Source organism: Macaca fascicularis, chromosome 3, assembly GCF_037993035.2.
Source record: "Macaca fascicularis isolate 582-1 chromosome 3, T2T-MFA8v1.1".
Taxonomy (NCBI): domain Eukaryota; kingdom Metazoa; phylum Chordata; class Mammalia; order Primates; family Cercopithecidae; genus Macaca; species Macaca fascicularis.
The window spans coordinates 10,206,676-10,234,356 of record NC_088377.1 but is presented as its reverse complement, the minus strand read 5'-3'; the positions used below and the strand labels follow the sequence as shown (position 1 = coordinate 10,234,356).

The 27,681-nt window shown below is 45.6% G+C and overlaps 1 protein-coding gene across 32 annotated transcripts in view; it reads right to left on the bottom strand.

Moving 5' to 3' along the window:
• Window positions 1–2,015: 2,015 nt before the first annotated feature.
• Window positions 2,016–27,681, bottom strand: part of HLCS (holocarboxylase synthetase) — a 247,497-nt gene continuing 221,831 nt past the window's right edge. For 8 of the 32 annotated variants that reach the window (XM_065541386.1, XM_065541385.1, XM_074034029.1 and 5 more), the window contains 5 exons: window positions 18,501–18,568; window positions 16,269–16,462; window positions 10,723–10,837; window positions 7,556–7,769; window positions 2,016–5,383 (listed from right to left, as the gene is read on the bottom strand). In XM_065541386.1, the coding sequence (XP_065397458.1) occupies window positions 5,212–5,383; window positions 7,556–7,769; window positions 10,723–10,837; window positions 16,269–16,462; window positions 18,501–18,568 (763 nt within the window). In that variant the 3' untranslated portion in view covers window positions 2,016–5,211. Of the gene's footprint in view, window positions 5,384–7,555; window positions 7,997–10,722; window positions 10,838–16,268; window positions 16,463–18,500; window positions 18,569–27,681 lie in introns of all 32 variants that reach the window. The other 24 variants (XM_074034032.1, XM_074034027.1, XM_074034033.1 and 21 more) reach the window with 7 other exon arrangements.

Sequence of the window (27,681 nt, the reverse complement as noted above, 5' to 3'; positions counted from 1 at the left end):
TTTATTTTTTATGGGTTTTGCTTAAAGATCTCAACATTGGAAAATCCTGCCATGGCTGTGAACTGCACCAATGCATTGAACCACCATCTTTCAATTTTCTTCATCCTATCAACACTGCATCATTCTGCTGCTTTATCAAAATGGTTTATATTAGGAAACTTTTTCCACCTGAATGGAAAGAGGTTTTCCCAAATGTTTTAAACTCATTGTTCTAGAATCAAGTGCACCTACACCAGCTGCTCTCAAAATGTGAATTTTTTTTTTTTTTTTTTTTTTTGCCAACCCTGTGTCACTTAGTGAGGACCTGATACAATCCCTACAGGGTGTCTGTCCGTGGGCCTCATGGTAAGAGTCACAATTTGCAAATTTAGGACTGTGGGTCATGTAGCGAAGGGGCTGGATGGTAGGAAGGGAGGTGCCCGCCTCTCCACGCACTCAGCTATACCTCATTCACAGCTCCTTGTGAGTGTGTGCACGGGAAATAAGCCGAGGGTATTTTTTTTTTTTTTTAATGTTCATGAGTCTTATAATTAAACCATGATTCTTGAAAGGTGTAGGTTTGATTACTAGGAGATACCACCGACATTTTTCAATAAAGTACCGCAAAATGCTTTTGTGTCTACCTTATTAACTTTTGGGGCTGTATTTCGTAAAAATAAATCAAGGCTATCGGAGCAGTTCAATAACAAAGGTTACTGTTGAGGAAAAAGACCCTATTATAGATTTACAAGTGGCAACGTGGACAGGCGTAACAGTGTGTATGTACTTGAAAAAGAAAATGTGTACTAGTGAAAACGTCCTTGTCTAAACAAACTTCACCATTTTCATAACCTAGAACATGAAGGAAGATTCTTACATGAGCTGGCTTCAGGACGGCCAGGGCTGAGTGCAAAGTTAGCAGAGCTGTTACTATGGCAACCTAATATTGTTACCTCCATCTTGAAGAGTCTGCACATTCAAGCTGGGGATAGCGTTTCTTGACTTCTGTGAGGCTCTGGTAGGGGAAGAGGAAGCATTTTAATACATATGCCTCTCTTTTACAAAAAGGAAAAAAAAATCGTCGTGGGTCCTAACATGTACCATGTTGACAAAAATGCCAGATCAAATGGATTTGAGAAATAAGCCCAATTCCAGGCTGGCTCAGCCCTCCACGGGGCCTCCCAGGGAAAGGAATTCCTTTATGTTCTTGGAAACCCTTTTCTAGAAAAGCCATTCCATTCATACCTTTGTAGAGCAGTGGCCTGGGTGTGGAGGGCAGTGTGGAGGGTATCTGTAAGAGCCTGTATTTTCTGCCTCCCTTGCCCCCACCTCTTTTATCCTTTTAAAAGTCCTATCAGCCCTGCCTTCGTCCCTTCTGCCCTAAGCCCTAAGAGTGGGGGAGGTTTAATACGGCCAATGGATCTTGTATAAAGTCTACCTAAGTTTTAATTTACCAGAGCTATAAGATGGTTAAGGTAGACTGGGGGTGCTGTTACAGATAAAATGGGATACAAAGAACATTTGCAAATAAATGCCATAAAATTACAGTAGCTTGGAATTTTAGTGAATCATAGCCCGTATGTTATCTAGAATGCATTATTCAAGCTGTTCCTAAACTTAAGTATGACATATAAGGTTAAAATCTTGGGAGGAAAAACTGTTCAGATGAAAAGTCAAGCAGTTGCCACAAAAGAATAAGAAAAATCCTAAAAATAATCTAGAAGTTGTTACATTTATTTCTCACCTCAATTAAAAGGGTTTTTGCTTTGGGGTTTTATTAACTTTCATTCTTTGGAGTAATAATATTTCTCTTGTGTATGGCGCTGAATACATCTGTCAATAATACATCAAAAAAAACAAAAAACAAAAAAAAAACCTGGCTTCTTAATACTTGGAAATACATACATATTCCTTATTATGTAAAACACTTTATTTATTTTGTAAAAATATGTTTAAATATGAATAAAAATACTGTAACCCAAAGTAGTTGCCTACTTTTAAAAATGAAACTTGTAAAAATAAGGTTGAGCCCAAACCACATAGAAAGTCTTAGTTTATTTTGGTAGACTTGCTTTTTATAGGCATTGGTTTAAAGTGATTCTTTTCAGAGGCATTCCTTGAGAAGTTAAAATGCAGAGGCTGACACTTTCTTTTATTTCAAATATGCATAGTGATTAACCAGCAATAAGGATTCTCCCATGTTCTGCCTGTTAAGAGCAAACAGATCTGGAGAACGGACGCCCACCCCGCCTCCCTTCTCCATCTGAAGCAGTGTGGCGAGGCTGGCTCCTCTCTTTGTTCCCAGACTCTAGGGCAAGGGGCGGCCATGCTGCATATGCTGTGGCTTGGGGGACCCCCAGAGGCTGTGCTCTGTGGCCCGTGCTCCCCCGATGTGGGCCTGTGCACCGGCAACCCAGTGGGTCGCTTGCTCTCACATCAGGCAATGTCAGCCTGCTGCAGTGAAACTCAACCATGATTTTACTTCGAACACAAATCCTTCCTACTTCCAGCACTCCCTGGCAGAGTTCCCAGTGCCAAAAAGCACTGCTGGGGTGGGGGTGGGGACAGGAAGCCCAGTTATTGCTGTGTTCGATTTTAGGGGGCACTTCCCCAAGAGTCCCCCTGAAACCTGTTACCAGCCTGGAAGGGAGGATATCTGGCCTTTTACAAAATACGGTCAATACTCAATGCACAGCCTCTAAAGCAAGGGCTATTCCAGTGTTCTAAAAGCACAGGCCAATCCTGAGTTTAGTGACCACATTTTAAAGATCATGAGGAAAATGCCAAGTTCCCATTAAGACTTTAAAGCTCCTTCACATCCCAGGTTGCCGGGTGCATAAGTGGCCCAAATTGGAGAGTGTGGTAGAGCAGGTAGACAGGTTTCGCTAACACTAACAGCTATCAGTAAAATGCCTTTATTCAGCTAATTCTATAGGAAGCAGAGTTCTGAGAGTCTTTGGTTCACGTGAGGCAAAATCAGATTTATGGAAAACGCAGCATCTGCTTCAAGGCTGCTTTATCTCCCTCAAGACAACTGGGTCTCCTGCGCGGCGGAGAAGCGCCTGTTGGAAAGCACAGAGCACAGCAGTATGCCCGGAACATCTCCATATCCTTTGACAAGGCCACACGTCATTAGTTTTAATTTGCAGAAAGGAAATTAAATGATAACTTTTTTTTTCCCAAAGCAGAATGTCCAGAATAGGACTTCAGCTTAAAACAAAACATAGCATGTTTTTCATTAAATAACCCCCAAAGAAATTCAAAAAGTGATGATGGCAGCTCCGAGAGGGCTTGCCTTATATTACAAAGTCTGAGAAATGAAACCTGCATCGTTAGCCTCGAGATCTTTGTCCCTGATGATATTTTACAGATGCCCTCTCAAGGGTGAGTCCATTTTGTAATTTGGGGGTGGTGTGGACTTATATTTTATTTAAGCTTCTAATTTCAAAAGAAGGCTTGGGCATTTCGGAAGAGTGGTTTCTTTGTGGTTTGTTTGTTCGTTTTTATTTTTTTGAGAATAATAATTCTAATTGAAGCCTCATTTCCAAAAATTACTTTTTAAGTTCTTTTAATGTTTCATTTCCAAAAAATATATATTGGGTATTTTTTCTTCCTATGGGGCGGTCCTGTGCCTAGCTAAAGGTAGACAAATTTTATACTAAAAACCACAAGTTTCTGGAATTAGCCTGACTGGGTAAGACCTGGATAAAGATGGTGCTAGTTTACAATGAAGGGATTTTGTTCAAAGCTGAAAGTGCCATCAAACTTTCTTTCCACTAATTTCAGCTGGGACTGGCAGCAAGACAGAAGACTGGACAAAAATTGGCCTTTTAAAGCTGAAAAGTAACGGGTATGATTCATAAGTTCAACAGAGATAGGAGGGACATGGAAAAGGCATGGTGTACATCTGGGAAAAGCGAGTGCATATCAAAAGCCTTCCTTTCTTTTGTTCTTTCGTGAGACTTGTAGCACATCAGATTTTGAATGTCTTCTTTTAAAGCTATGTGCGTACACACGCACGCACACACATATGCGGGCACGCACACACACATCCTCCCTCTGAACTGATGGTGTTCAGTATCCATAACATTTTCTTTCTTGGTAATATGGGGTAAAAATGAGGGGGGCAAAAAACCCTGTGACTTCTGAGTGAAATGCCATGTCTTCTGTATCCTGTGAGCTGCACAGTCTTGCAGGAATGCTCCACATCTCAGAGTGAATCTGAAACTGGGTTAAAAGCTCCAAGTCCTCCCTTGTATGTTGTATGAGTGTGCCTTCATCTCCAGCTGTTAGAGCCAAATCGCCCACCTCCTCATCCAAGTGATGCCTAATCAGACATTTAAGGATTCTGAACTTGATCCCATCTCTTCACAATATGCAGTAAATTTAAACTTACTTAAGAAAGTAAGTCCCTAACTCAGGACATTTAAACTGCCTTAGCAAAGGAGAGCTCATTGAATGATGTGAAAGTAATTAACCGATTTCCTCTACAAGGTCATCGCAACCACACGGGTTAGCTGTGTCTCTACAGGTGTTTAGACTTCGCTATGGGGCCACACCACCGGGGGGAGAGTAACTCTTGGAAGTCTACCTTCCCTTTCCTTCATTAATAAAAACACAGAACAATGACTAAGTGTCAAATCATGTTCTTATAGTTCAACACCTCCCCAGATTCTTACACACAGTGATAGCACACCTCTAACTCACCACTGTCCTGGGCCCAAGAGCATATTTTGGTTTGTTTTTTCATAGATTAGGGGTAAAGGTCTCCGCTACTGGGAAAATATCTGAATTCTCCCATTGCCATTTCCATGTAAAAACTCCCCCTGATAATTAACAGAAGTCCAAGCCCCAGAGGGGAGACCGATCTCCCACCTGTGGGAGGGTTTCCCCTAAACTAAATGTTCTACTTCTTAACCATCTATCCCAGAGCCGCTTCAAACACCAAAGAAAACGACAACAAAACAAACCTAAAACAAAAAACAGAAACATAGAAAAAGAACCAAAGACTTCACAAATGAATTGGAGGAAGAGAAAATTCACCTACAACTCTAAATTAGATTTCCAGATGCGTGGGCACGGACAGGCGGCCGCGATGAAAGCTGAATGCTCACGGTGGTGGTTCTGCACTGGGCTCGGACCCCAGCCCAGTGGCATCCTCGCCTGCTGCCCAGGTGCCAGGCCCGGTGAGTCAGGAGGGCAGGCCCAGGCCCATCTCAGGGACACCCGGCATTACCGCCGTTTGGGGAGGATGAGGTTTCTCAGCATGTCGAAGGAGTTGCCATCGGGGTGCACAGTCACAACCTCGCCGCCCTCCTGGTGAACCTGGAGGAAGCCGGAATCGTCCAGGCCAACGATGGACACCTTTGGTCCGTCCGCACTGCCCAGATGGACTTGCTGACCACTGAAAAGGAAGAACAGCGTGAGGTCACTGGGAGGTGTCACAGGACGGCTTAAGACAATGAGCTGAAGAATAATCCATGATGGGAGGGCTGGGGGTGCTGGGGAGAGGGCTGAGGCTCGCTGCGGGGAAAAGGCAGCCTGGGCTGAGCTCTGACTTTCTTCCACCCTGGTGAATGGTTTTAAGAACTACTCAAAGAACCAGCAGGGTGCAAGTTCAACAAGGAGTCGAAATTTCTTCACACAACGTCACTCCTCCTAATTCTGGTCATTTGCGGTGATGGTTCGAGCCACTTCCTCATCTCCCAGCACTTTTAAGAAACACTCTGCAACTCTAGGTTTTTTGGCTGAGGTTGGAGGAAAATAGCCTGAGTTGGCAAACAATGTTTTATCTCATAAAACAAAGTTGGGTCATATCAGCCACAAGTGAAATTCATCCTGATCCTATTTCTTTCGAATATTTTCCAAATATACTCAACTCACATCCTTCTTAACAGCTTTCAACATATAGAATTTTCTCCTCAAGTTTTTATTTTGAAGAATTGCAAATCACAGAAAAGCTGAAAGAATAGTACAACAAACCTCATATTCTCTTCCATTCTCACACCAAATTAAAATGCTTTCCATATTTGCTTTCTTTCTTCACATATAAACACATATAAGCACACATTTTTTTTTTCCTGCATCATGTAAAGGTAAGTTGCAGCTGGGTGTGGTAGCTCATGCTTGTAATCTTAGCACTTTGGGAGGCCAAGGTGGGAGGATTGCTTGAGGCCAGGAGTTCAAGACCAGTCTGGGCAATATAGTGAGACCCTGCTTCTACAAAAAAAAAAAAAAAAAAACAACAAAAAAAAAACTTTTTTGAATTAGTGGGCTGTGTGGCACATTCCTTGTTGTCTCGGCTACTTGGGAGGCTGAGGCAGGAGGATCATTTGAGCCCGGGAGTTCGAGGTTTCAGTAGTGAGCTATGATGGCACCACTGCACTCCAGTGACAGAGCAAGACCCTCTCTTTAAAAAAAAAAAAAAAAAAAAAAAAAAAAAAAGGAATAGAAATAGAAAACAAATGAAAAATTTAAAAAGTTTTTTAAAAACTTTTTAGGCAGGCATTGTGACACTTTCTGCTTAAGTACTTTATCTCCTGAGAACAAGAACCTCTTACAAAATTATAATAGCATTAACCATGACCAGTCAAGAAAGTCTGGATACAAGAGGTCCATGTTCATGTCATTCCTACTGTTCCTTTAATATCCTTTGTGGATATTTCCCTCCATCCAGGATCACATACATTATATTTAGATGTCATGCCTCTTTCATCTTCTCTAATCCCAAACAATTCTGCCACCTTTTTTTTTGTCCAATTGTTTGTGTGCAGACACTGACATTTTTGCAGGGCACAGGCCTGTGGTTGTAAAATCAGTGAGTGGTCCTCAAACTTCAGCTGCGTGAGAATCCCCGGAGCATCTGTTATGACACAGGGTGCTGGGCCCAGCCCAGGGGTTTCTGATGCGGTAGCCCCTGGTTGAGGCTGAGGCCACTGCCTGGGATCTCATTTTGAGTACCACTGTTACCTAGAAGGTTTGACAATTTAGATGCATCTGATTGTTTCTTCACAATTAGAATCAGATTAAACCAATGTGAAACTCTCTCACGATTTCGGTTCTTTCCACCGCATCCCACCAGGAGGCATAAGATGCCCGTTTGCTCCATTATTGGCGATGCTAACTTGGTCAAGGTGGTGTCCATGCATTTTCTCCAATAGAGGCACAGAAAATAATCATTCAGACCAGCGCTCAGTCCCTCGTTTTAAGATACTGAACTACGGTCGGGCACGGTGGCTCATGCCTGTAATCCCAGCACTTTGGGAGGCCGAGGTGGGCAGATCACAAGGTCAGGAGATCGAGACCATCCTGGCTAACACGGTGAAACCCCATCTCTACTAAAAATACAAAAAATCAGCCGGGCGTGATGGCGGGCGCCTGTAGTCCCAGCTATAGAGGCTGAGGCAGGAGACTGGCGTGAACCCGGGAGGCAGAGGTTGCAGTGAGCCGAGATGGCGCCACTGCACTCCAGCCTAGGGGACAGAGCGAGACTCCGTCTCAAAGAAAAAAAAAAAATACTGAACTACTAAGATACTAATAAAGGAGCTGAAAAGAATGAAGACGAGCCAGCACTGACCTGTGGACCCAGTATCGGTAATAAAGGGGAAGGACGCTGTTGGGCCCTTTGTCCTGAAACTCTTCGATCAGTTTCTCCAGCACAGTCACGACTCTGGCGATGAGATAATCGGCTCTTAAGGGCTTCAGTTCGGCCTTGTGTTGCTTATTGTATTCTGTGACGAGGTCGTTGATGCAGACGGTAGGGTTACTGTTAGTCACATTAAATCCACAGCCTGGACAAAAACAAACAATTGAGCAGCTCAGCCTGTTGATGGCATCACACATTCCTCTCTGCCACTTGGAAAAAGTTACAGTCTTGACTGTCAACTTCCTCCTTCCTTGTCCTCATTTCAGACTTCATGTCTCTAACCACTTGAAGAATGACTTATATCTTTTTGTCCATCTTCCTTTTTGTCCTTCTTTTATTATTCTTGTTCAAGCTAAAACCATCTCAACCTTACTGCAAATAAGAAGGTAAGAAAAAAGAAAGCCACATTTGATTCAATTTAATTCAACAGATGCTATTAAATATGGGACAAACGTATCAGTGTTGCCTCTGAAATAAGTGGTTTACCAAGCATTGCAGCTCTGCACTGAGTCCAATAGAGAATACAATCTCTTGTTTCTTCTCCTACTTGAGTAACAGATCCCATGCTTGAAAATAGAGTTTTATTCAGGATTTGGGAAGTAAACTCTGGATTCAGAAATTTCAAACCTTGGTCATGGCATAACCCTAGAATGCATCTTTTAATACTTTATCCTTGGAAGTCTTTGGTGCTAAGGTTACGCTGTTGGCAAGACGCCGACCCATTTTCAGTGGACTTTTTACAGGCTCCTAAACCAAGGCTTCATGAGAGTTACCAGGGATGGTATCTGAACAGGCTTATCTGTGCTGTTACTTAACACCACTATCCTCTCCAGGGAGATGGCGGCGTCTTCAGAAAAGCTGAACTTCAGTGTTCAGCAGGACCCTGAATCAGCCTGCAAGAGGTCTTAAGTAAGAAATGAAATACTGGAAAAACTAGGCAGTAAGAAAACTACCTGTGTTCAGTGACTCTAAGAAAAAAATCCCCAAAACATTTGCCACAGACAGAACGATGCCATTTGTAACAACAGCATTCTCCGGCAAGTGTCCTGCCATTTCCCGTGTGAAGGGAAGGACTGACTGGTCTCAGATTTTAAAATAATATACTGGCTATTAAAATACAAAGCAATGTCAATTACCTCTGGAAAAAAACAAGTAACTACGGCAACAGAGGCAGAACTTGCAGTTGTTCATGTATTCATCCATTCCATACGTACAGTAACTGAAGCGCCTGCTGAACGCTCGTAACGCATTAAATTAAGTGCCATATAGCACTGAAAATTCTCCCTTGTGTTCAGAAAACTGGAATTCCTAGGATGAGTAGCAACACTGACTACTGGCCACTTCGGCTACATCCTTCTAAGGACCAGTGAGCACTAAATCCCCAAAGTCAGAGACCCCATCCCATGGCCTTCAGAATTCATAGAAGCTATGGGTTCTCACCATAGGAAAATGTTTCATTCCCCTACTTTATTTTTTATTTTTATTTATTTATTTTTTTTTTTGAGACAGGATCTCACTCCAGTTGCCCAGACTGGAGTGCACTGGAGCCATCATAGTGCACTGCAGCCTCAACCTCCTGAGCTCAGGTGACTTTCCCATCTCAGCCTCCTGAGTAGCTGCGACTACAGGCACGCGCCACCATGCCCAGCTACTTTTTTGTATTTTTAGTGGAGACAGGGTTTCGCCGTGTTGCTCAGGCTGGTCTCGAACTCCCAGACTCAAGCAATCCACCCACCTCAGGCTCCCAAAGTGCTGAGATTACAGGTGTGAGCCACCACACCCGGCCTATTTTTTATTTTTGAGACAGGGTCTCACTCTGTCACCCAGAATGATGACATTGAGCCATGTAGTGGCTCAATCACAGCTCACTGTAGCCTTGAACTCCTGGTTCAAGTGATCTTCCTGCCTCAGTCTCACAAGTAGCTGGGATTATGAGCTCAAGCCACTATGCCTGGCCTTCGCTTACCCCATGCTGATAACATTCGTTAGCTCCCTGAAGCCATCCATGAGCCTCGTTATCTGTGGCCCCTACCTAGGAATCTCTGCATCAACTGCAATCACTCAAAGATAGGAAATGAGGGAGGCTGGATGCGGTGGCTCACGCCTATAATCCCAGCACTTTGGGAGGCGGAGGCGGGTAGATCATGAGGTCAGGATTTGAGACCAGCCTGGCCAACATAGTGAAACCCTGTCTCTACTAAAAATACAAAAAAATTAGCTGGGTGTGGTGGCGGACGCCTGTACTCGCAGCTACTTGGGAGGCTAAGGAAAGGAGAATTGCTTGAACCTGGGAAGCAGAGGTTGCAGTGAGCCGAGATTGCACCACTGCATTCCAGCCCAAGCAACAGTGCTGGACTCCGTCTCAAAAAAAAAAGAAGATAGGAAATGGAGCTCTAAGGGTATGAAGTAGCTTGCCCAGAATAATATTGCCCCTTGGTGGCAGAGCTGGTAACACAGGACTTGTATTCCCTGGCTGGCACCTGAAACACATGGTTACATGTTTTTTGACCATTGCTGGTTTCTGAACACAGATTAGGTTCTACTGCCACAGAGTGAAGCTGATGGCTGGACGGCCAGGAACCTAAGGACTTCTGAGGTCGCCTCTGAATCCATCTTCTTGCCTGATGTGGATGTGCTGAGGTGAAACAGGGATTCTTTACCCCGCTTTGACCAGCCTGGAGCTTCTTCTGAAGGTTAAAATGATGCCAAGTCTTTCATGGTCCAGGAAGGTCAGGATAAGAATGCAAGACACCAGGAGAACTATTTAAGAAATTAACTTTTCCTTTTCTTATTAGAGAATAGAACGTTATATGTTTATTTTCGCCATTTCAAATTCAATGAGTAGCAGGAGTGTGGAAGGATGTAAGAACATACCTGCTTGATATGATACCACTTTGGTGGGTGGTTTCCGTGGTCACACAGAGAGAATGCTGAACTCTGTGAAGTGCTTTCGACCAATCTCTCTGCATCTATACCCTGCTCCAAAACTACAAGACTCAAAATAATCTCATATGATCATCTGCTCCTGCCATCAACCATTTTTATTTTTATTGTTTTATTAATCTAAAAATGCTGGGGGAAAGGTTTTTGAAACTTACCAATAAGTATATGAAATGTTTCTCCCATGAGGGTTGAGTTAACCAGAACTCCGCCGATCTTCATGAGGTCGCTGTAATAAATATCGTTGGGCCACTTCACTCGTAAGTTGATATCCTAAAAGGAAATCTGCACATTAATTAAGCAGTCACAGGACACAAGGGGCCCAGGCAAGTCACTGAGCTAAGGGAAGATAAGCAGAAACCAAGGTAACATGGGCCTTGTCCTCTCCTCTTTTTCAGACAGCTAATCACTTCTTTGGGACAATCCGATATTGAAGTGCCTCTTGGGGCCAGGAGGTAAAAGCCCTGAAGAACACAGCTGGCATAAACCCCAGCATTCTTCCCCATCCCCCAGCACTGTTTCTCATCATCCAAAACCCCTTCTGAAGATGCCTACCTTGTAAATGAAGTTCATTATGTCAGTATCCACCACCACCGCCACCATGGAGTAGCTAACTAACATGCTAGGGCCAGAGGGTGGGGAGAGAATAGTAATCTCTGGGTGCATCTCCATGCAGGAACCCATGCTTGAGAGAGAAAGATGGCCCAGAATTAACCAAGGTCACAAAAGGCAGGTAGAAATGTCTTGAGTAGGAGCCAGTGGTGGGGTGCGGTGGCTCGTGCCTGTAATCCCAGCACTTTGGGAGGCTGAGGCGGGTGGATCGCAAGATCAGGAGTTCAAGACCAGTCTGGCCAACATAGTGAAACCCCGTCTCTACTAAAAATACAAAAAATTAGCTGGGTGTGGTGGTGTGCGTCTGTAATCCCAGCTACTTGAGAGGCTGAGGCAGGAGAATCACGTGAACACGGGAGGCAGAGGTTGCAGTGAGCCGAGATGGCACCACTGCACTCCAGACTGGCCGACAGGGCGAGACTCTGTCTCAAAAAAAAAAAAAAAAGAGTGCTGTGAAGACGCAGAGGAGAAATTCCCCTGGGTAATGAAACCGGACTTGTCATGTGGCCTACTACCTCTTCATCTTGAATGGTGTGGCCTGGGGAGGCTCTCCCCGTCATCAGCTCACAGAATGCACCGAGAGTGGACAGCGTCTTGAACAAGGCCACCCAGGCCTCTGCCTATCCACCGTGACTCTGAAGTTGGGACACAGAGACTGGGCTAGCCGAGTGGGTGTCAGAACCACCAGGTCTTCTAGACCTGGGGCTGGCAGCCAGGCTGTGCCATGTGTGGATAAAGGAAGCCTGTCTGGAGATGCGAGGCTAGAAGAGAACATTCAGCAAAATAAAGCTAAGGGAGCAGAGAGCAGCTGATGGCCTCCGAGGGCCATGGGGCTGGTCTTCCCACATCGCAGGCCAGGCATGGCACTGAGCGCCTTCTCAGCACTAGTCCACGTGTTACTTACACCCAGCCCATGTATTGGTGCCAGCGCATCCCTAGGGAACAGGGGGAGAAACGGAAGCTTAGAGCAGTTATGTGGCTTGCCTGAGGTTATACCACTTGAAAGCCACGGAGCTGGGATTCAAACCCTTCTGCCACCAGGCCTGGGTGATGAATCCCATGCTACGTGGCCTGGTTGCTTCCATGAAATCCCCTTCCTCCTTCCAACAGGCCTTCTTTTGACTTTGGCGAGTTAGAGCATAGTGGAAGCTCATCTGCTCTAAAATAGCAGTTTAGGCTGAGAGGAAAAATACAGGAATAGGAGCACAGAAGAACGGAAAGTCTAAGTAAACCAAGGATGGGGGGTGTGCAATGCCCTGGAACTGATCAACAGCTTCACGTTTCTTTTCTCTCTAGAACGGGGATTCTCAGCGGGAAAGGGGTGGATTTGGCGACAGCATGCTACTGGCCTCTAGAGAGTAGAGGCCGCAATGCTGACACATATCCTTTAAGGCACAGGACATCCCCACGACAAACATGCCAGGGCCCACATAGCAATAGCGCCAGGCTGAGAAAGTCTCCTCTAGAAAACCTGTGACTAGGAGGCTCTGCTCTTCGTCACTGCCCCCCGTTCCCTTTCCTGCTCCTCTCCCGCCTTCCCACATCCCCCTGTGCCAGTGCCATGGCCAGGGGAATGAGCCCCTGCCTAGGCGGTGGGAGGACACCTGCAGAGTTCCCAGAGCTGTCAAGCTCCTCCGCCACGTGCGTGCGTGACAGCTGGTGCCTGGGCGGGCCCTGCACTCGGGCTCCAGCTCGCCTTCATGGCTTCAGATCTCATCGGCTCATGAAGCAGTTCATGAAACTCTGGGTTCTCACGCAGGTAAGCAGGACCAGCATTTCCAGATGAAGAGGAGGGCTGTGTGCTTATTTTTCATTTTCTCAATCATTTATTCCAACAGCTGCCGTGATCCTCCCACATAAAAAAAGACCAAAATGAAACAAATCCTGCTCTCGGAGAGCTACTAACTTCATGGGAGACGGAACAGGAGCACACATCACTCCTCTTCAAAGCTACACACGGTGGAAACCATAAAAGAGGCTTCAACACAGCAAGTGCTGGATGGTGCTGGAGGAAAGAGTTGGAAGTAGCTGGAGGGTCTGAGAATAGCATTGGAGCTGGGCCTTAAGGATGAACAGAATTTTAAGAAGCAGAGAAGAGGCCAGGCGTGGTGGCTCAGGCCTGTAATCCCAGCACTTTGGGAGGCCAAGGCGGGCGGATCACGAGGTCAGGAGATCGAGACCATCCTGGCAAACATGGTGAAACCCCATCTCTACTAAGAATATAAAAAAATTAGCCGGGCGTGGTGGCGGGCGCCTGTAGTCCCAGCTACTCGGGAGGCTGAGGCAGGAGAACGGCATGAACCCAGGGGGGCGGAGCTCGCAGTGAGCGGACATCATGCCACTGCACTCCAGCCTGGGCAACAAAGCAAGACTCTGTCTCAAAAAAAAAAAAAGAAGCAGAGAAGAGAGCAGGGGCAGGGGTGTGTGGGTGGAGGGAGGGTACGGGACCCAGGGGTACTTCATGGACAGAAGAAAGAGCAGGAGTGAGAATGGGTACCCCAAGGCGGGCTCCGGAAGGAATGGGCGCATCCCAGTGAGGCTGCCTTGGGCCTGGAGAGGGTGGTCATGATTTGTGTGCTGACGGTGACATCTGGTTAGTGACCAGTTGGGGTCCTACTGAAGGCCATAAAAAAAGTGAAATCCAAACAACAGGGGCCTGTTTCCATCATCTAGTAGCTGCTCTGTGTCCGCTAACTTGGCTATGTTAAAAAAGAAACCCAATTCAAAATCAAATGTCCCATCACACAGGTGACGCTGGGCAGCTGACTGTGGAAGAGGGAAAAAACATTGGTACAAACTTCTTAAGAAGAATGGGAACACAAATTCCCCCGACCCTGTTCACTGCTGAAGGCAAACTTCCCACTTCCATCCTGGCCCCCAGTGCTTGGCGCACGCAGCCTCTGTGCATAGCAGGCCCTCAAAGAATGCTTGCTAAGGGAACTAGTGGGCTCCAAGGTCAAAGTCAAAGCCATGAAAAAGCTAAACAGACCAAACAGACTCATTTAACGTTCTCAGCTTAGTGTTTGCTTTATTTATTTTCCTAAGACTAACCTGTTGCTAGAGTTAAAGATAATTTCTCCCATGACAGGACTATTTCTTTTTTTTTTTATTCGGATCTCGCTCTGTTGCCCAGGCTGGAGTGCAATGGCACGATCTCGGCTTACTGCAACTTCCACCTCCCGAGTTCAAGCGATTCTTGTGCCTCAGCCTCCCGAGTAGCTGAGATTACAGGGACCCATCACCATGCCCGGCTGATTTTTATGTTTTTAGTAGAGACGGGGTTTCACCATGTTGGCCAGGCTGGTCTCGAACTCCTTACCTCAGGTGATCCACCTGCCTCAGCCTCCCCAAAGTGCTGGGATTACAGGCATGAGCCACCGCGCCCGGCCAGGACTTTCTATTTTGATTGCTTTCTGCTAGACAGAACGCACAGCTCAGGTGCTAAAGGCCGGGCACCTGAAGCCCTGTAATGGTATGATGCCCCAAACCATCAGACATGCAAGGTGCTGGGTGCGTGGTAGTAAACGTCCGTTTCAGCAATGTGATGTGATACAGGAAACAGAGACGTCAGCATTAACTACATCTGTGGAATACCAAAAATTCCTACACGGTGAATACATCACAGAGGGATTGAAGGGGCAGTGAGAAGGGCTGTTTCTTCAATGAAATGATGACAGGGACTCCAAGCCTCCTTTGAGAGTCACGCTCTTAACACCTTGCTTCAGGAATCAATCCAATCATTTCTCGTTAGCCTGACATAGGAGCTGCTGGGGGAGGGAGGCAGGAATCTCCTCTTTATACCCATATGAAATTCTTCCAGGAACATTTGGGAGGGGGCCGTGGGAAGTGAAGCCCAAGTACGGAAGAAAATGCTTCGGTGGGTAAGCTAATCATTCCCTGTTGCTTGTCTTTTTAATAACTGACAACAAAACATCCAACAGTAATAAAGAAGCAGGCACACGGGTCCTAATAGCTGGGGGAAGATGGCCCCAAGTGGACCTACACATTGTATGTGGTCAACAGTGGATAAAGGATAGCGCTGCTAGAGCAGAGTCTGGTAAACAGAGGCAGGAAACGAGAAAGGTTTTTAGGTCCCCAAATAACCCTTTTCAACAGAAAATGCAGATGAATAACTTCCATCCAGTCCAACAATCAAACCTCATCCAGTGCTTCAATCAAAAAACAAACACGGGGCCGGGCGCGGTGGCTCATGCCTGTAATCCCAGCACTTTGGGAGGCCGAGGTGGGAGGATCACAAGGTTAAGAGATTGAGACCATCCTGGCCAACATAGTGAAACTCTATCTCTACCAACAACACAAAAATTAGCTATGTGTGATGGTGCACGCCTGTAGTCCCAGCTACTCAGGAGGCTGAGGCAGGAGAATCGCTTGAACCCTGGAGGCAGAGATTGCAGTGAGTAGAGATGGCGTCATTACACTCCAGCCTGGTAACAGAGTGAGACTCCGTCTCAAAAAAAATAAATAAATAAATAAACAAACATGACCAGGTGCAGTGGCTCATGCCTATAATCCCAGAACTTTGGGAAGCTGAAGCAGGCAGATTGCTTGAGCTCAGGAGTTCAAGACCAGCCTGGGCCACATGGTGAAACCCCATCTCTATTAAAAATACAAAAAAATAGCCAGGCGTGGTGGTGTGCACCTATGGTCCCAGCTACTCGGGAGGTTGAGGTGTGAGGACTGCTTACGCCTGAGAGGTGGAGGTTGCAGTGAGCCGAGATAGTGCCACTGCACTCCAGCCTGGGTGACAGAGTGAGACCCTGTCTCAGTTAAAATAAATAAATAAACAACAACAAAACCCAAAATCTAAAGTGTTGCCCTCATCAGGCTGTTTGAGAAATCTGAAAAACTGGGTAAAAAGGGAGTTCTGGGGAATTAATGCATTCGGGCAAGTCTGAAGCAGCACTAGCACCTGGTGGCACTCTTAAAACTCTGAGGGCACTTTGTTGCCAGCTGTGCAAAGGGTAGGCTGAGGTTCTACAGCCACCAATTATGCAAGCACATGCTACAAACAAGAATAAGCCGGATTCTGCATGCATTACAGGGTCGTAGAGGGGGACTGAACTGTACCTACCTGATACTTGGGAATGGACCTCACCGCTTCCACGACAGCCACGGACATCAGATGCTGGACAAACGGGATCCTCTGTCCCAGCTGGGATCTCAGTGGGATGGAGATGAGCAGAGTAGAAAGAGCACATCCCACGGGGCTCAGCCACGCATTCCCTCCCCGTCCTGGAACACAGTGTGCAGTGGGAAACAGGCTACCTTGCCATGTGGACAGACACAGACACACGTCATGCCAGGGCCACACACTCAAATAAACCTGGACTTATTACACTTCTCATTGTATTATAATGCTTATTATATTCTGGGCTTAACTCAATGAAAGAATAGCTTGTTAAAATCTGAGCTCTGTTGCTGAAAAAGTTTCCAATAATCAGCATAATGTTCTGCTTCTGTGAGCATATCATTTGTGCCTTGATGACTCAGAGTCTTACAACGTCTGAACATGACTATCAGTTTAATTCCCACCATATGGTCATGAAGGCAAACACAGACACTGGGAAACTGAACTGATATATACTGATCCAGGAGAGGTCCTGGAAGCCACTGTTTAGAAGCAATTCCTATTGTGGTGATGGTTGCACTGCCCAGAAAATATGCTATTAAATAACAGCCACAGAGCTGTATACTTTATTTATTTATTTATATTATTATTTTGTAAGATGAAGTCTCACTATGTCGCCCAGGTTGAAGTGCAGTGCGTGTGATCTCAGCTCACTGCAACCTCTGCCTCCCGGGTTCAAGTGATTCTCCTGCCTCAGCCTCCCAAATAACTGGGATTAAGGTGTCCGCCACCATCCCCAGGTAAGTTTTGTATTTTTAGTAGAGACAGGGTTTCATCATGTTGGCCAGGCTGGTCTTGAACTCCTGACTTCAAGTGATCTGCCTGCCTCGGCCTCCCAAAGTGTTGGGATTACAGGCATGAGCCACCACGCCCGGCTAGAACTATATATTTTAAATGGAGGAATTATATTTCAACAAAGCTGTTTATAAAGGGATTCCTGATATTAACTGAGTTATTACTTTTCTTTCTTTCTTCCTTCCTTTTTTCTTTTTTTTTAAGAGACAGGGTCTTGCTCTGTTGCCTAGGCTGGAATGCAGTGGTGCAATTACAGTTCACTGGGCTCAAGTTGGGACTACAGGTGAGTACCACCGTGCCCAGCCAATTTTTGTATTTTTTTGTATTTTTGTATTTTTTTGTATTTTTGTATTTTTTTTTAAGAGATGGGTCTTGCTAAGTTGTCCCAGTTGGTCTTGAACTCCTGGACTCAAGTGATCTTCTGCCTTGGCCTCTCAAAATGCTAGGATTATAGCATGAGCCACCGTGCCTGGCCTACTTTTCTTAAAATTGAAGTTAGAAAAATAGAAGAATCCAAATGAGAGGTAGAGTTCATCAAAGTTCTTCTTGAATGTCTTTTCTTAAAAAAAAAAAAAATCCACATATTGAGATCCATAGCTTTTGCCAAAAATATTTTTTTTCCATTTGAATTATGTTTGAAAGACATGTTCAGGAGAAAGAAGGGAGAACAGCAGATTTCTTATTTCTTTGGTTCTTATGAAAAAGTCATAAGAGCCTGTGAGAGTGAGAAGCACATCTGGGTGAGCCTGGCACTGGCTGGGACAGGGAGGGACCAAGCCCCGTGGAGCAGCCCCTGTATAGGGTCAGACCCCAGATGGGTCTGGGAGGATGTGGGCACTCGCCTCTGGGATCTGCAGGTGGTGGAGTCCTGGGCAGCGCTCTGCTTCTCTGTGGTCACTGTGTGAACGGGCACTGATGCAGAGCCCACCGTGTGCATGCAAGCCCAGGGCCGGCTGGGGTGGGAACTGGCATGCAAAAGGCCTCCCACGTGATGCTCGGTACAGCCACAGAAGGCTCCTTATGGGGAACCTTCAGGAAAATAAATGTCTCTGGAGCACAGTGAGGATTCCTAAATTGCAAAGCCCGGAATTCACATAGGTCACATTTGCCATCATAGGCAAATGTCCAGTGATTCATAAGCATGGTGATTAGAGAGAATGCTTTGGTTCTACTAAGGCTGAACTTTCTACTAAGGCTGAACCTACTAAGTGCTTCCCTCTTCCTCTTCCTCTTCCTCCATTCCAGGCGGTTATGAAAACAGAAACTACTAACTTGAGTCCCCCAGATATTCAGCACACACATTCAATGGGCTCCTGGGCCACAGGAGTTGCAGAGTTTAGGAAACAAAAGCAACAGCAATGATCACAAAAGATGACTGACCTTTGCCCTGGGTCTGCCGGGCTGCGATCGCTATTAAACCCATTTCCTGTGGTGTCTGAAACATCAACCTGCAAAGAGGGGGAAAGACTGGTCAGGCCAGACATGGACACGCACGCGGCACCAACGGCTCACACAGGAGGGACAGGGTTTGCATGCATCTGAGGGTGTGTGGCCACGGAATGGCCAACTGTGGTTTCCACTGGCCTTCAGGAATGGGGAGCCAGGGGGATATCACCCTCCTTTCTAACCTCAGTTGTGAGAATGAAAAGAGATGAAGAAAGCACCTTTTAATATCAAAAAACAGCATGGGAGGGGGCGTGTGTACCTGCCTGAGCGTTACTCCATTTATTTAAGACTCGGTTAGATTCTATTTCATCAGAATAGCCTGCCAAGTTCTTTCTCCCCCCACCCCCAATGTGTGTACCTTCTTCAAGTGACAACTAGCAATTCCTGACATTTGTTCCTACTTAGGGTGCGTTTCTGTTCGAACACTAGAACACAATCTTAACAGAGGTTTCTGATTATTCAGAAAACCAATATGGTGGCAATAAAGCTGTTTAAAAGACATACTATCCCCTGAGAACTAATTATGATTTAACTATGGTAAATAAATCCACACCTTCTGAGGACGCAGGAGAACCCTGCATCGTTTTCGCCTTCAGTCCTGCTTTTAAAATGGTTTCATTGAAAAGAATACAAACTTTCCTTTGGGGGATAGGTAGAAAAGTGCATTACATCTCCACCAAATGAGTGGATATTAACTTTTTTCCAAAAATAGGAAAGAAAAAAAATCACATTAAAAAAACCCCACTCTGAGAATTTCCTGCAAGCCGCGCTCTCCCTATTGTAATCCCGTGGTAGGACAGTTTCTCTCTGCATGCCTGGGAATTGCTGATCAGGTGCTGCGCAGGTGCAGTTCGAGGCAGGATCCATCAACAGAACAAAGATCAGGTTTGGCCTCTTTGTCAGTGCAGATGAGAGGGCCTCTTTGATTGATTGATTGATTGATTTTTGGAAGGACAGGAGCGGACAGGACAGGGATGCAGAAAAGATGGCATTTCGTCATAACATAAAGTTTCTAATAGTAAGTCTCTAGGCTTCCACAGTGGCCCTGCTGAGGACAAAGGAGCTCTAAAGAAAGACCATGCTCTGAGAAGCTTATCATCCTCCCCTCCCAGCTACAGAAACTGGGTGGAACTTTACAAATGGCTGGAACTCAGCAAGAGAAGAAAAATACTTAAAAGCAGAGAGAAACAACAGCGTCCACTGTGCGCCGATGGCTCACGGAGCTCCGCCTGACGGCGTGTGCAGACCTCAGTTAGGACAGGAGGAGCCCAGAAGACCCTCCAAGTGTTTAAAAGACCTCAGGACACACAGGGCAGGGGCTCAGCTGGTGACACAGCTGTCTTCCCACACGGCTGCTGGAACAGGCACAGGACGCTCTCGGTGAGCAGGCCGGCCTCGCCGCCCATGTGCCAGGCCCACTCCATCTCACATGAAATACAGCTCAGAAGTATTTCTCTTGGACACGATGAATAACTCATTGAGATCGAGTGTGCTGTACGCCACTGGGTCCAAGAAGAAAGCGTCCTTTTCTTGTGTTGTACCAGCAGAAAATCTAAGAAGGAGTCTTTGTGCAGGGAGTTAACATTGTCTTTCAGGAACCTCTGCTTTCTAGAGGGTCCAGCAACCCTCCACCTGGCTTCCTAAGGCCCAGGGCTCTCGAGGTGATGAGGCAGGGGTCGAGGGGACGATTTAGCATGTTGCGAGCAGACTGCAAAGGCAATCTAGGATGTTCTGTAAATAAACATGTAGATGGTAGACAGTCATAGGCTATAGCCAGGGATAGCGATGAGAGGGGCAGGAAAATGGTTGGTTCAGAAACCAAACACAGACTTCTAGAACAAAGAGAAATGATTAAGGGAACATATGCACTAAACTGCTAGAGGTTTGGCAGCAGTTAACAGGGCATATTAATGAGAAGAGGGAGTCTGTGCTGAAGGCCAAGAGGAAATTCTGCAAGGAGGGAGACAACGGGGGAAGGAGCTAATGCTCAGTTTGAGACAACTGGAGGCCGCCAGATTTATTTGTGCTATCTGAGATAACTCTGGGGCCAAACCGCACGGCTCACAGTCAACAAAGCAGCATTTATAAACCCTGTCAATTCTGCATTTCTGAAAATGAAGCTGCTTGAGTTTGCTTTAGCAGAAAGGAGAAACCATAAATGCATTTCCATCCTTAGTGGATGATGTCCTTACAAAACGAAAAAGGAAAAACAAAAAGGAGGGGGGTTACATAATGATTACCTCCCTGCTTCTGTATATTTTCCTTCCTTGCTGGCAAAGGTTGTGGAGTAAAAGCTTTCTGTGAGTGGCAGCCGAGTGCATTCACTGTGGAACCAGGGCGGCACTCAAGAAAAGCGCTCTGTTTTGTCCTCTTGTGTTGAGTCTGAAACATCCGGAGCCCCCTAAGGGTCACTCTGCAAACGAGACAGTCTCCTGACCCCTTTGGTTACTAAGGACAGCTCAGTAGCCACGGAGGCTCTGCCAATGGAACTGTCCTGATTGTCACATGGTCCTTTAAGATTAAGCTTTAATGATTGAGAATAACCTAAAGACAGACCAGCATGAATTAGTGAAAAATCTGAATGAACAAAAATGTAAATAATGTAAATTCAGACCAAGTCCATGCACTTCGGGGATCTGAACCTAAGAAAATAGTCCACATTCACTACAGTGTGATAAAGGTAAAAATATGGAAATAACCTCACTGTTATTAGGCAAATGGTTAAATAAATTCTGATAGATTAAGTCAATGGAATAATTTGTAATCAAATTATTATAGTTCTGAAGACTATATAGCAACGTGGAAGAAAGGCTTGCACTGGTATGTCAAATTAAAAAGCAGCATACAAAAGTATAGAGACTTTTTTTTTTTTTGAGATGCAGTCTCACTCTGTCGCCCAGGCTGGAGTGTAGTGGCATGAATCTCGGCTCACTGCAACCTCCATCTCCCAGGTTTAAGTGATTCTCCTGCCTCAGCCTCCTGAGTAGCTGGGATTACAGGCCTGCACCACCATGCCCGACTAATTTTTGTATTTTTAGTAGAGATGAGGTTTCATCATGTTGGCCAGGCTGGTCTTGAACTCCTGGCCTCAAGCGATCCTCCTGCCTCAGCCTCCCAAAAGTGCTGGGATTACAGGTGTAAGCCACTGTGCCTGGTCAAAAACTACATATACTTTTATTCCAAGTATGTAAAATTCAAAAAAGGGTGGGAAGGAGATTAGTCAAAATGTTAATGATGGTTATATGAAGATTTTTTTCTTTTATTTTAAAACTTTAATATGATTGGTAACCTATCTTTTTTTTTTTTTTTTTCTTTTGAGACAGGGTCTTATTCTGTTGTCTCAGCTAGAGTGCAGTAACTCACTGTAGCCTGGACCTCCAGGGCTCCAGGGATCCTCCCACCTCAACTTCCCGAATAGCTGGGACCACTATGGGTTCATACCACCACACCTGGCTAACTTTTGTATTTTTTGGTAGAGATGGGGTTTTGCCATGTTGCCCAGACTGGGTAATCTTTTGATTTAAAATTTATTTCGATTTTTTTTTTTTTGGAAAAAAGCATATTTTTACATTTAAATATAATATTGTAATTGAGCCACCACGCCCGGCCATAATTTTTAAAAGCATACTTCAAAACATGATTGGACTCATGCTGTATAGGATTTTGCACCCTGATTAAATCACCTAAAAGTGTCTGGTGGTCATCTGCCCACATTACTGATGGCTATATGTTGGGCGTTCATGCGGAACCGCTGTGGGGTTTTTTATTCTTCAACAATGGGCTGTTTGGATTATTTCTGATTTTTCACACTGCATCAATAATGCCGTGGTGAACAGTTGAGCCCCTGAATTATTTTGTGACCCTGTCTGAGTCCTCCTCAGGATTCAATTCTGTAGAAGTACAGTCACTGGGTCAGGAAGTAAACCATTTTTAAGGGTATCACTGGGTCTGAACAGACTGGTTTTAAGGATTTCTGCTCACTTGTTAGTATCAGATAGAGACCATCCTGGCTAACATGGTGAAACCCCGTCTCTACTAAAAATACAAAAAAATTAGCTGGGCGTGGTGGCTCACATCTGTAATCCTAGCACTTTGGGAGGCCAAGGCGGGCGGATCACTTGAGGTCAGGAGTTCGAGACCAGCTGGCCAACATGGTGAGACCCCATCTCTACTAAAAATACAAAAAATTATCAAGGTATGGTGGCGGGTGCCTGTAATCCCAGCTATGTGGGAGACTGAGGCAGGAGAATCACTTGAACCCAGGGGACGGAGGCTGCAGTGAGCTGAGATTGCACCACCGCACTCCAGCCTGAGCAACACAGGGAGACTCCATCTCAAAAAACAAAACAAAAATTATTAGGAAATATACCAAAATATTAGCGGCAGTTATCTTGGGGAGTGGACATATTTGAAAAATATAGAAAAGTGTTAAGTAGCACATAAGTTATCTAGGTAAGTCCTGCTTCTCATTAAAAGTGTGTATTATTTTATGATTGCTCTCTTTTTAGAAAACACAGATATATTTTATAAAGTATTTTTCTGATAAAAATTTTTTATTTTGAAGATCTTACAGTGATATTGTAGATACATAATTATTGATATTCTTATTATATTGTTAAAAAGAAGGCTTAAAAACAGTATCATAGAATGATTCTCTTTATATAAGATATGTATTTATAGAAAAATACAGGAGCCAGGCTCAGTGGCTCATGCTTGTAATCCCAGCACTTTGGGAGGCTGAGGTGGGTGGACTACTTGAGTCCAGGAGTTCAAGATCAGCCTGGGCAACATGGCAAAAACCCATGTCTATCAAAAAATACAAAAATTTAGCCAGGCATGGTGGCACATGCCTGTAGTTTCAGCTACTTGGGAGGCTGAGGTGGGAGGATCAGTTGAGGGAGGGAGTTCAAGGCTGCAGTAAGCAAAGATCATGCCACTGCACTCCAGCCTGGGCAACAGAGCAAGATGCTGTTTCAAAAAAGAAAAAAGAAGAAGAAGAAGAAGAATAAAAATACCGGACACATATTAACAGTGGTTATCTCAAGAAGGTGGAAGAGGCTGGGCGTGGTGGCTCACACCTGTAATCCTAGCATTTTGGAGGCTGAGGCAGGCAGATCATGAGGTCAAGAGATCGAGACCATCCTGGCCAACATGGTGAAACCCTGTCTCTACTAAAAATACAGAAATTAGCTGGGCATGTTGGCACACACCTGTAGTCCCAGCTACTCAGGAGGCTGAGGCAGGAGAATGGCTTGAACCTGGGAGGCGAAGGTTGCAGTGAGCCAAGATCCCACCACTGCCTTCTAGCCAGGTGACAGAGCAAGACTCCGTCTCAAAAAAATAAATAAATAAAAAGAAGGTGGAAGTGTATAAGTAGAATTATATGATGATTTAAATGTCTCCTTTATGTTGTTCTATATAATCTCTGGGTGGTAAGATTTCAAGTGATTTTTATTTCTTTCTTATACTTTACTGAATTTTCCAATATTTTTGTAATTGTAGTGCATTCATTTTATAAATGCTATTTAAAAAAGATTGATTTAAGCCCAACCTGTAAGTGGATTAAGCTTGCAGCCGCCAGTTCACTAGTTGGTGGAACAACCTCCTTTCCAGCACCGACTGGCAAAGAAAGGCTGGCCACGTGCAGGCAGCTTTCCCAGGCTGCCATACCTGTCCCGTGCTCATTCTCTGCTGCACAGGCCAAGGCCACAGAGGGCTGGCACTCTGCCGCTGGGGGCAGCTGGCCTCTGGACGCCAGGCTGTACCTCAGACTGGCCTCCGTTTCTAAAAGATGTTGTAAAGTCTTTCTCTGGAAAACACACCCCAGCTACCCCTAAGTCTGCGGCATCATGCCCTGCAGCAGTCTGGCATGGGTGGGTGTGAGGCGACCTTGAAGTCTCCCTCGGACCTGGGGGGCTTCCTCAGCTCACGGTCCTGGCCTGGCACCGGTCTGTGCTTCTCTTTGCTATCTTCTTTCCCCTGCAGTTTTCTCAGCTCTGACGCGGTTCTTAGCTTTCGGAGAGACAAACACTCTCATGCATGAAAAAGAAAGCCAACGGGGGGTGGGGAGGAAAAGGGAGAAGGGGGCCCCAGGCAGTCACACGTTGAAGGTTCATGAGTTATTTTTCATTTTTAAAAAGCTGACTGGAAGATGAATTCCCACTGTTCATAACCCTGCTGCCCTCTGCGTAGTTCAAAGGAGGCAGCGCCCAACTTCTTTTCAGAACCACTTCTAAAACGTGTTACATCGTGAAAACATGTACATTACATCTGAGTAGCACTTTCCAAAAAGTTAACAAGCTAAAATATCAAGATACTTCATTTTTGTTAAAGTCACACTTTAATATAATTTTTTTTAAGCTACTTTCTCGGCAGGAATGCACAATATCATTTTTTGAAAGAAAATGAACAGTGGTTTCTGCTAAAAACGCCTCCACCGTAAAATGGAGCGAGGCCCATGAGACGACTGTGCAACGCACGGGGACACAGTCAGGGGTAGAAGAGGCCCGACTTCTGACAGGCGACTTCTGAACTGGCGGCAGGGTCCACAGCACAAAGCTGAGGTTGCTGCCCCAGGACACTGCAGGGTCCTAGCCAGGGACCCCGGGGATATTATTCCTGGCAGCTACAGAAAGGTTCCCAGGGAACTTTAGAAACATCACAGCAGAGTGGAGACTCGGACAGGGAATGGGACAGATCTGGACTCGAATCCCAGTGTTGATATAAACATGGAGTAAGGGAATCCATCTCTCTCAGTCTCTCCAGTCACCTATAAAATGGAACATGTTGTGCAGTGTCACTAAAAATGAAATATGACGGAATCCGCAACGTGGTCCCTGTCATGTCAATCCTAGAACTTCTTGCCGCCAGAAGACAAGCAGAGCTTCCCCTTACCTCCTCCTCTTGGGGATACGGAGGGAAGTCGGGAAGAGGGAGGGAAGGAATGGAATGGTGGGAACGAATGTGTGTGTTTTAGGACTCCTCAAAAATTCTATAGGTGATGCCTCTCCTCTCTGTACCCACCCGTCATCACTTCTACCTACACACACTAAGGTGATCTCTATCTAGGCTAAAAACCGTGTAAGTGACACTAGCAACGGGGGATGCAGAATCTTCACTTCCAATTCTAGGGTCTCTGAACCGACTCAGCAAAGCTACACATAGTTGGTTGCACAGGCTCTTTGGCTGACTTTGCTTAGGCGACTGCTTAGAAACACTGTTGGTCAGAGGTGTGCTCAGGCAGGTAACAGAACAGTTTTATTGATACATTCTTCCATTCTATTCTGGATTTGACACTACGGCCTGATCTTTCCTCAACGCACCCCATTGGTAGGCTTTAGATCATATCCCCTTTCCGCTCTTGGTGTAGAACAGGATGAGTGTTTCAGTCGGAGGCAACACGGGAATCGGGACTGTTCACCACAAGCTGAGCCATCACGATCCTCCCGCTGGAGCTCCCCAGAAGCAGTGACGCCTGTGGGTCAGGTCCTCTGTTAGAGACACCCGCTTCATTTCCACAGCTCCTGGCATACCTGCCCTTCTTAGGTTTTTGGCTAATCTTCCCCATGTCCAGCATAAGAGCGTCCATACTGCTGCTAAATAAATCACTTCATGGCTCCCAAGAAAGAGCCCAGTGGATTCAGCTTTCAGAACGAGGCTCCTTTCTGGTAAATCAAGCATGTACTGATATTGCTCTGTATTATCCAATCAAAGTGAATACAAGCCACTGTTTCTTACCCTGACACCTCACCATAAATACTGGACATCTGAGCATCCACTGCCTTCTATCTTAAACTGGTGCTGTTACAGAATTTACAGATGAGCAAAGAAGCTTGCCTAGAGAGAAATATTCATGGTACCCGCAGCCACCTCTGTGCCTATACCTCAGTGGCAGCCCTGATGGTAGATCCCTGCCTCTAATGGCAAGCCTTCACTGCCCCACCCCACACCAGGACTCAGACTATCTGTCCCCACTCCTCCGCCAGGAGTCTCCAGATCCTCCACATGATCCTCTCAACTTCCCTTCCAGGCTGGTCAGAACTCATAAATATATGTGTCTTCTACAACTGGGTGTGGAGCGGCTCCTGGGGGAGAGTGTCCACAAGCCTTGACCATAAGTCACCTGCCCCCAAAGAGGGTCTGCTACTGGGAAGTGCTGCTATTTCAGAAGATGGACACCGACTCACGTGGACTACACAGCAAGCAGACATCTGCGAACAGTGTTTCTGCAAGCACCAGGTAGATGTTTCAACTGGTCACCCGGAATTCATGCTAATTTTGTGTGCTATGAGTGGCATTACAGGTGCGTGATCTCATCCAAGCCTTCCAAAGCTGAGAAGAAGTCCTTCCTCACAGACAAGAGGACACAGTCTCAGAAAGGCAAAACCACTTCTATGAAGCCACATAGCAATCTAACCAGAAATTCAAATCAAGTTCTGGTTGCCTGTAAGGTCTATAATACTTTTTTTCTTTTTAACCTTTTACTTTGAAATAATAGCAGACTTAAAGAAAAGTTACAAGAAGAGTACAAAGCATTCCTACATGCCCTTCACACAGCACTCAGATTTCCTAAAGGTTCCCTTTTTACCACGTTTTGTCCATCTGTCTATCCATCATTATTTTCTGAACCATTTGAGAGTGAGTTGCAGCCCTACTGTCTCTGTATCCCTATATACTCCTGTGTAGCTTCCTAAAACCCAGGGTTTATCTTACCTAATTATGGTACAATCTTGGAAATCAAGAGCATTGATACCACACTATTTTACTCTTTTCTTTTTCTTTTTTTTTCTTTTTGTGACGGAGTCTCGCTCTGTCACCCAGGCTACAGTGCAGTGGCGCAATCTTGGCTCACTGCAACCTCTGCCTCCCAGGTTCAAGTGATTTTCCTGCCTCAGTCTCCTGAGTAGCTGGGATTACAGGCGTGCACCACCATGCCCAGCTAATTTTTGTATTTTCAGTAGAGACGGGGTTTCACCATGTTGGTCAGGCTGGTCTCGAACTCCTGACCTCGTGATCTGTCCACCTCAGCCCCCCAAAGTGCTGGGATTACAGGCGTGAGCCACCACACCCAGCTGATATAACACTATTATCTAATCCAGAGGTCAGCAGAATTTTC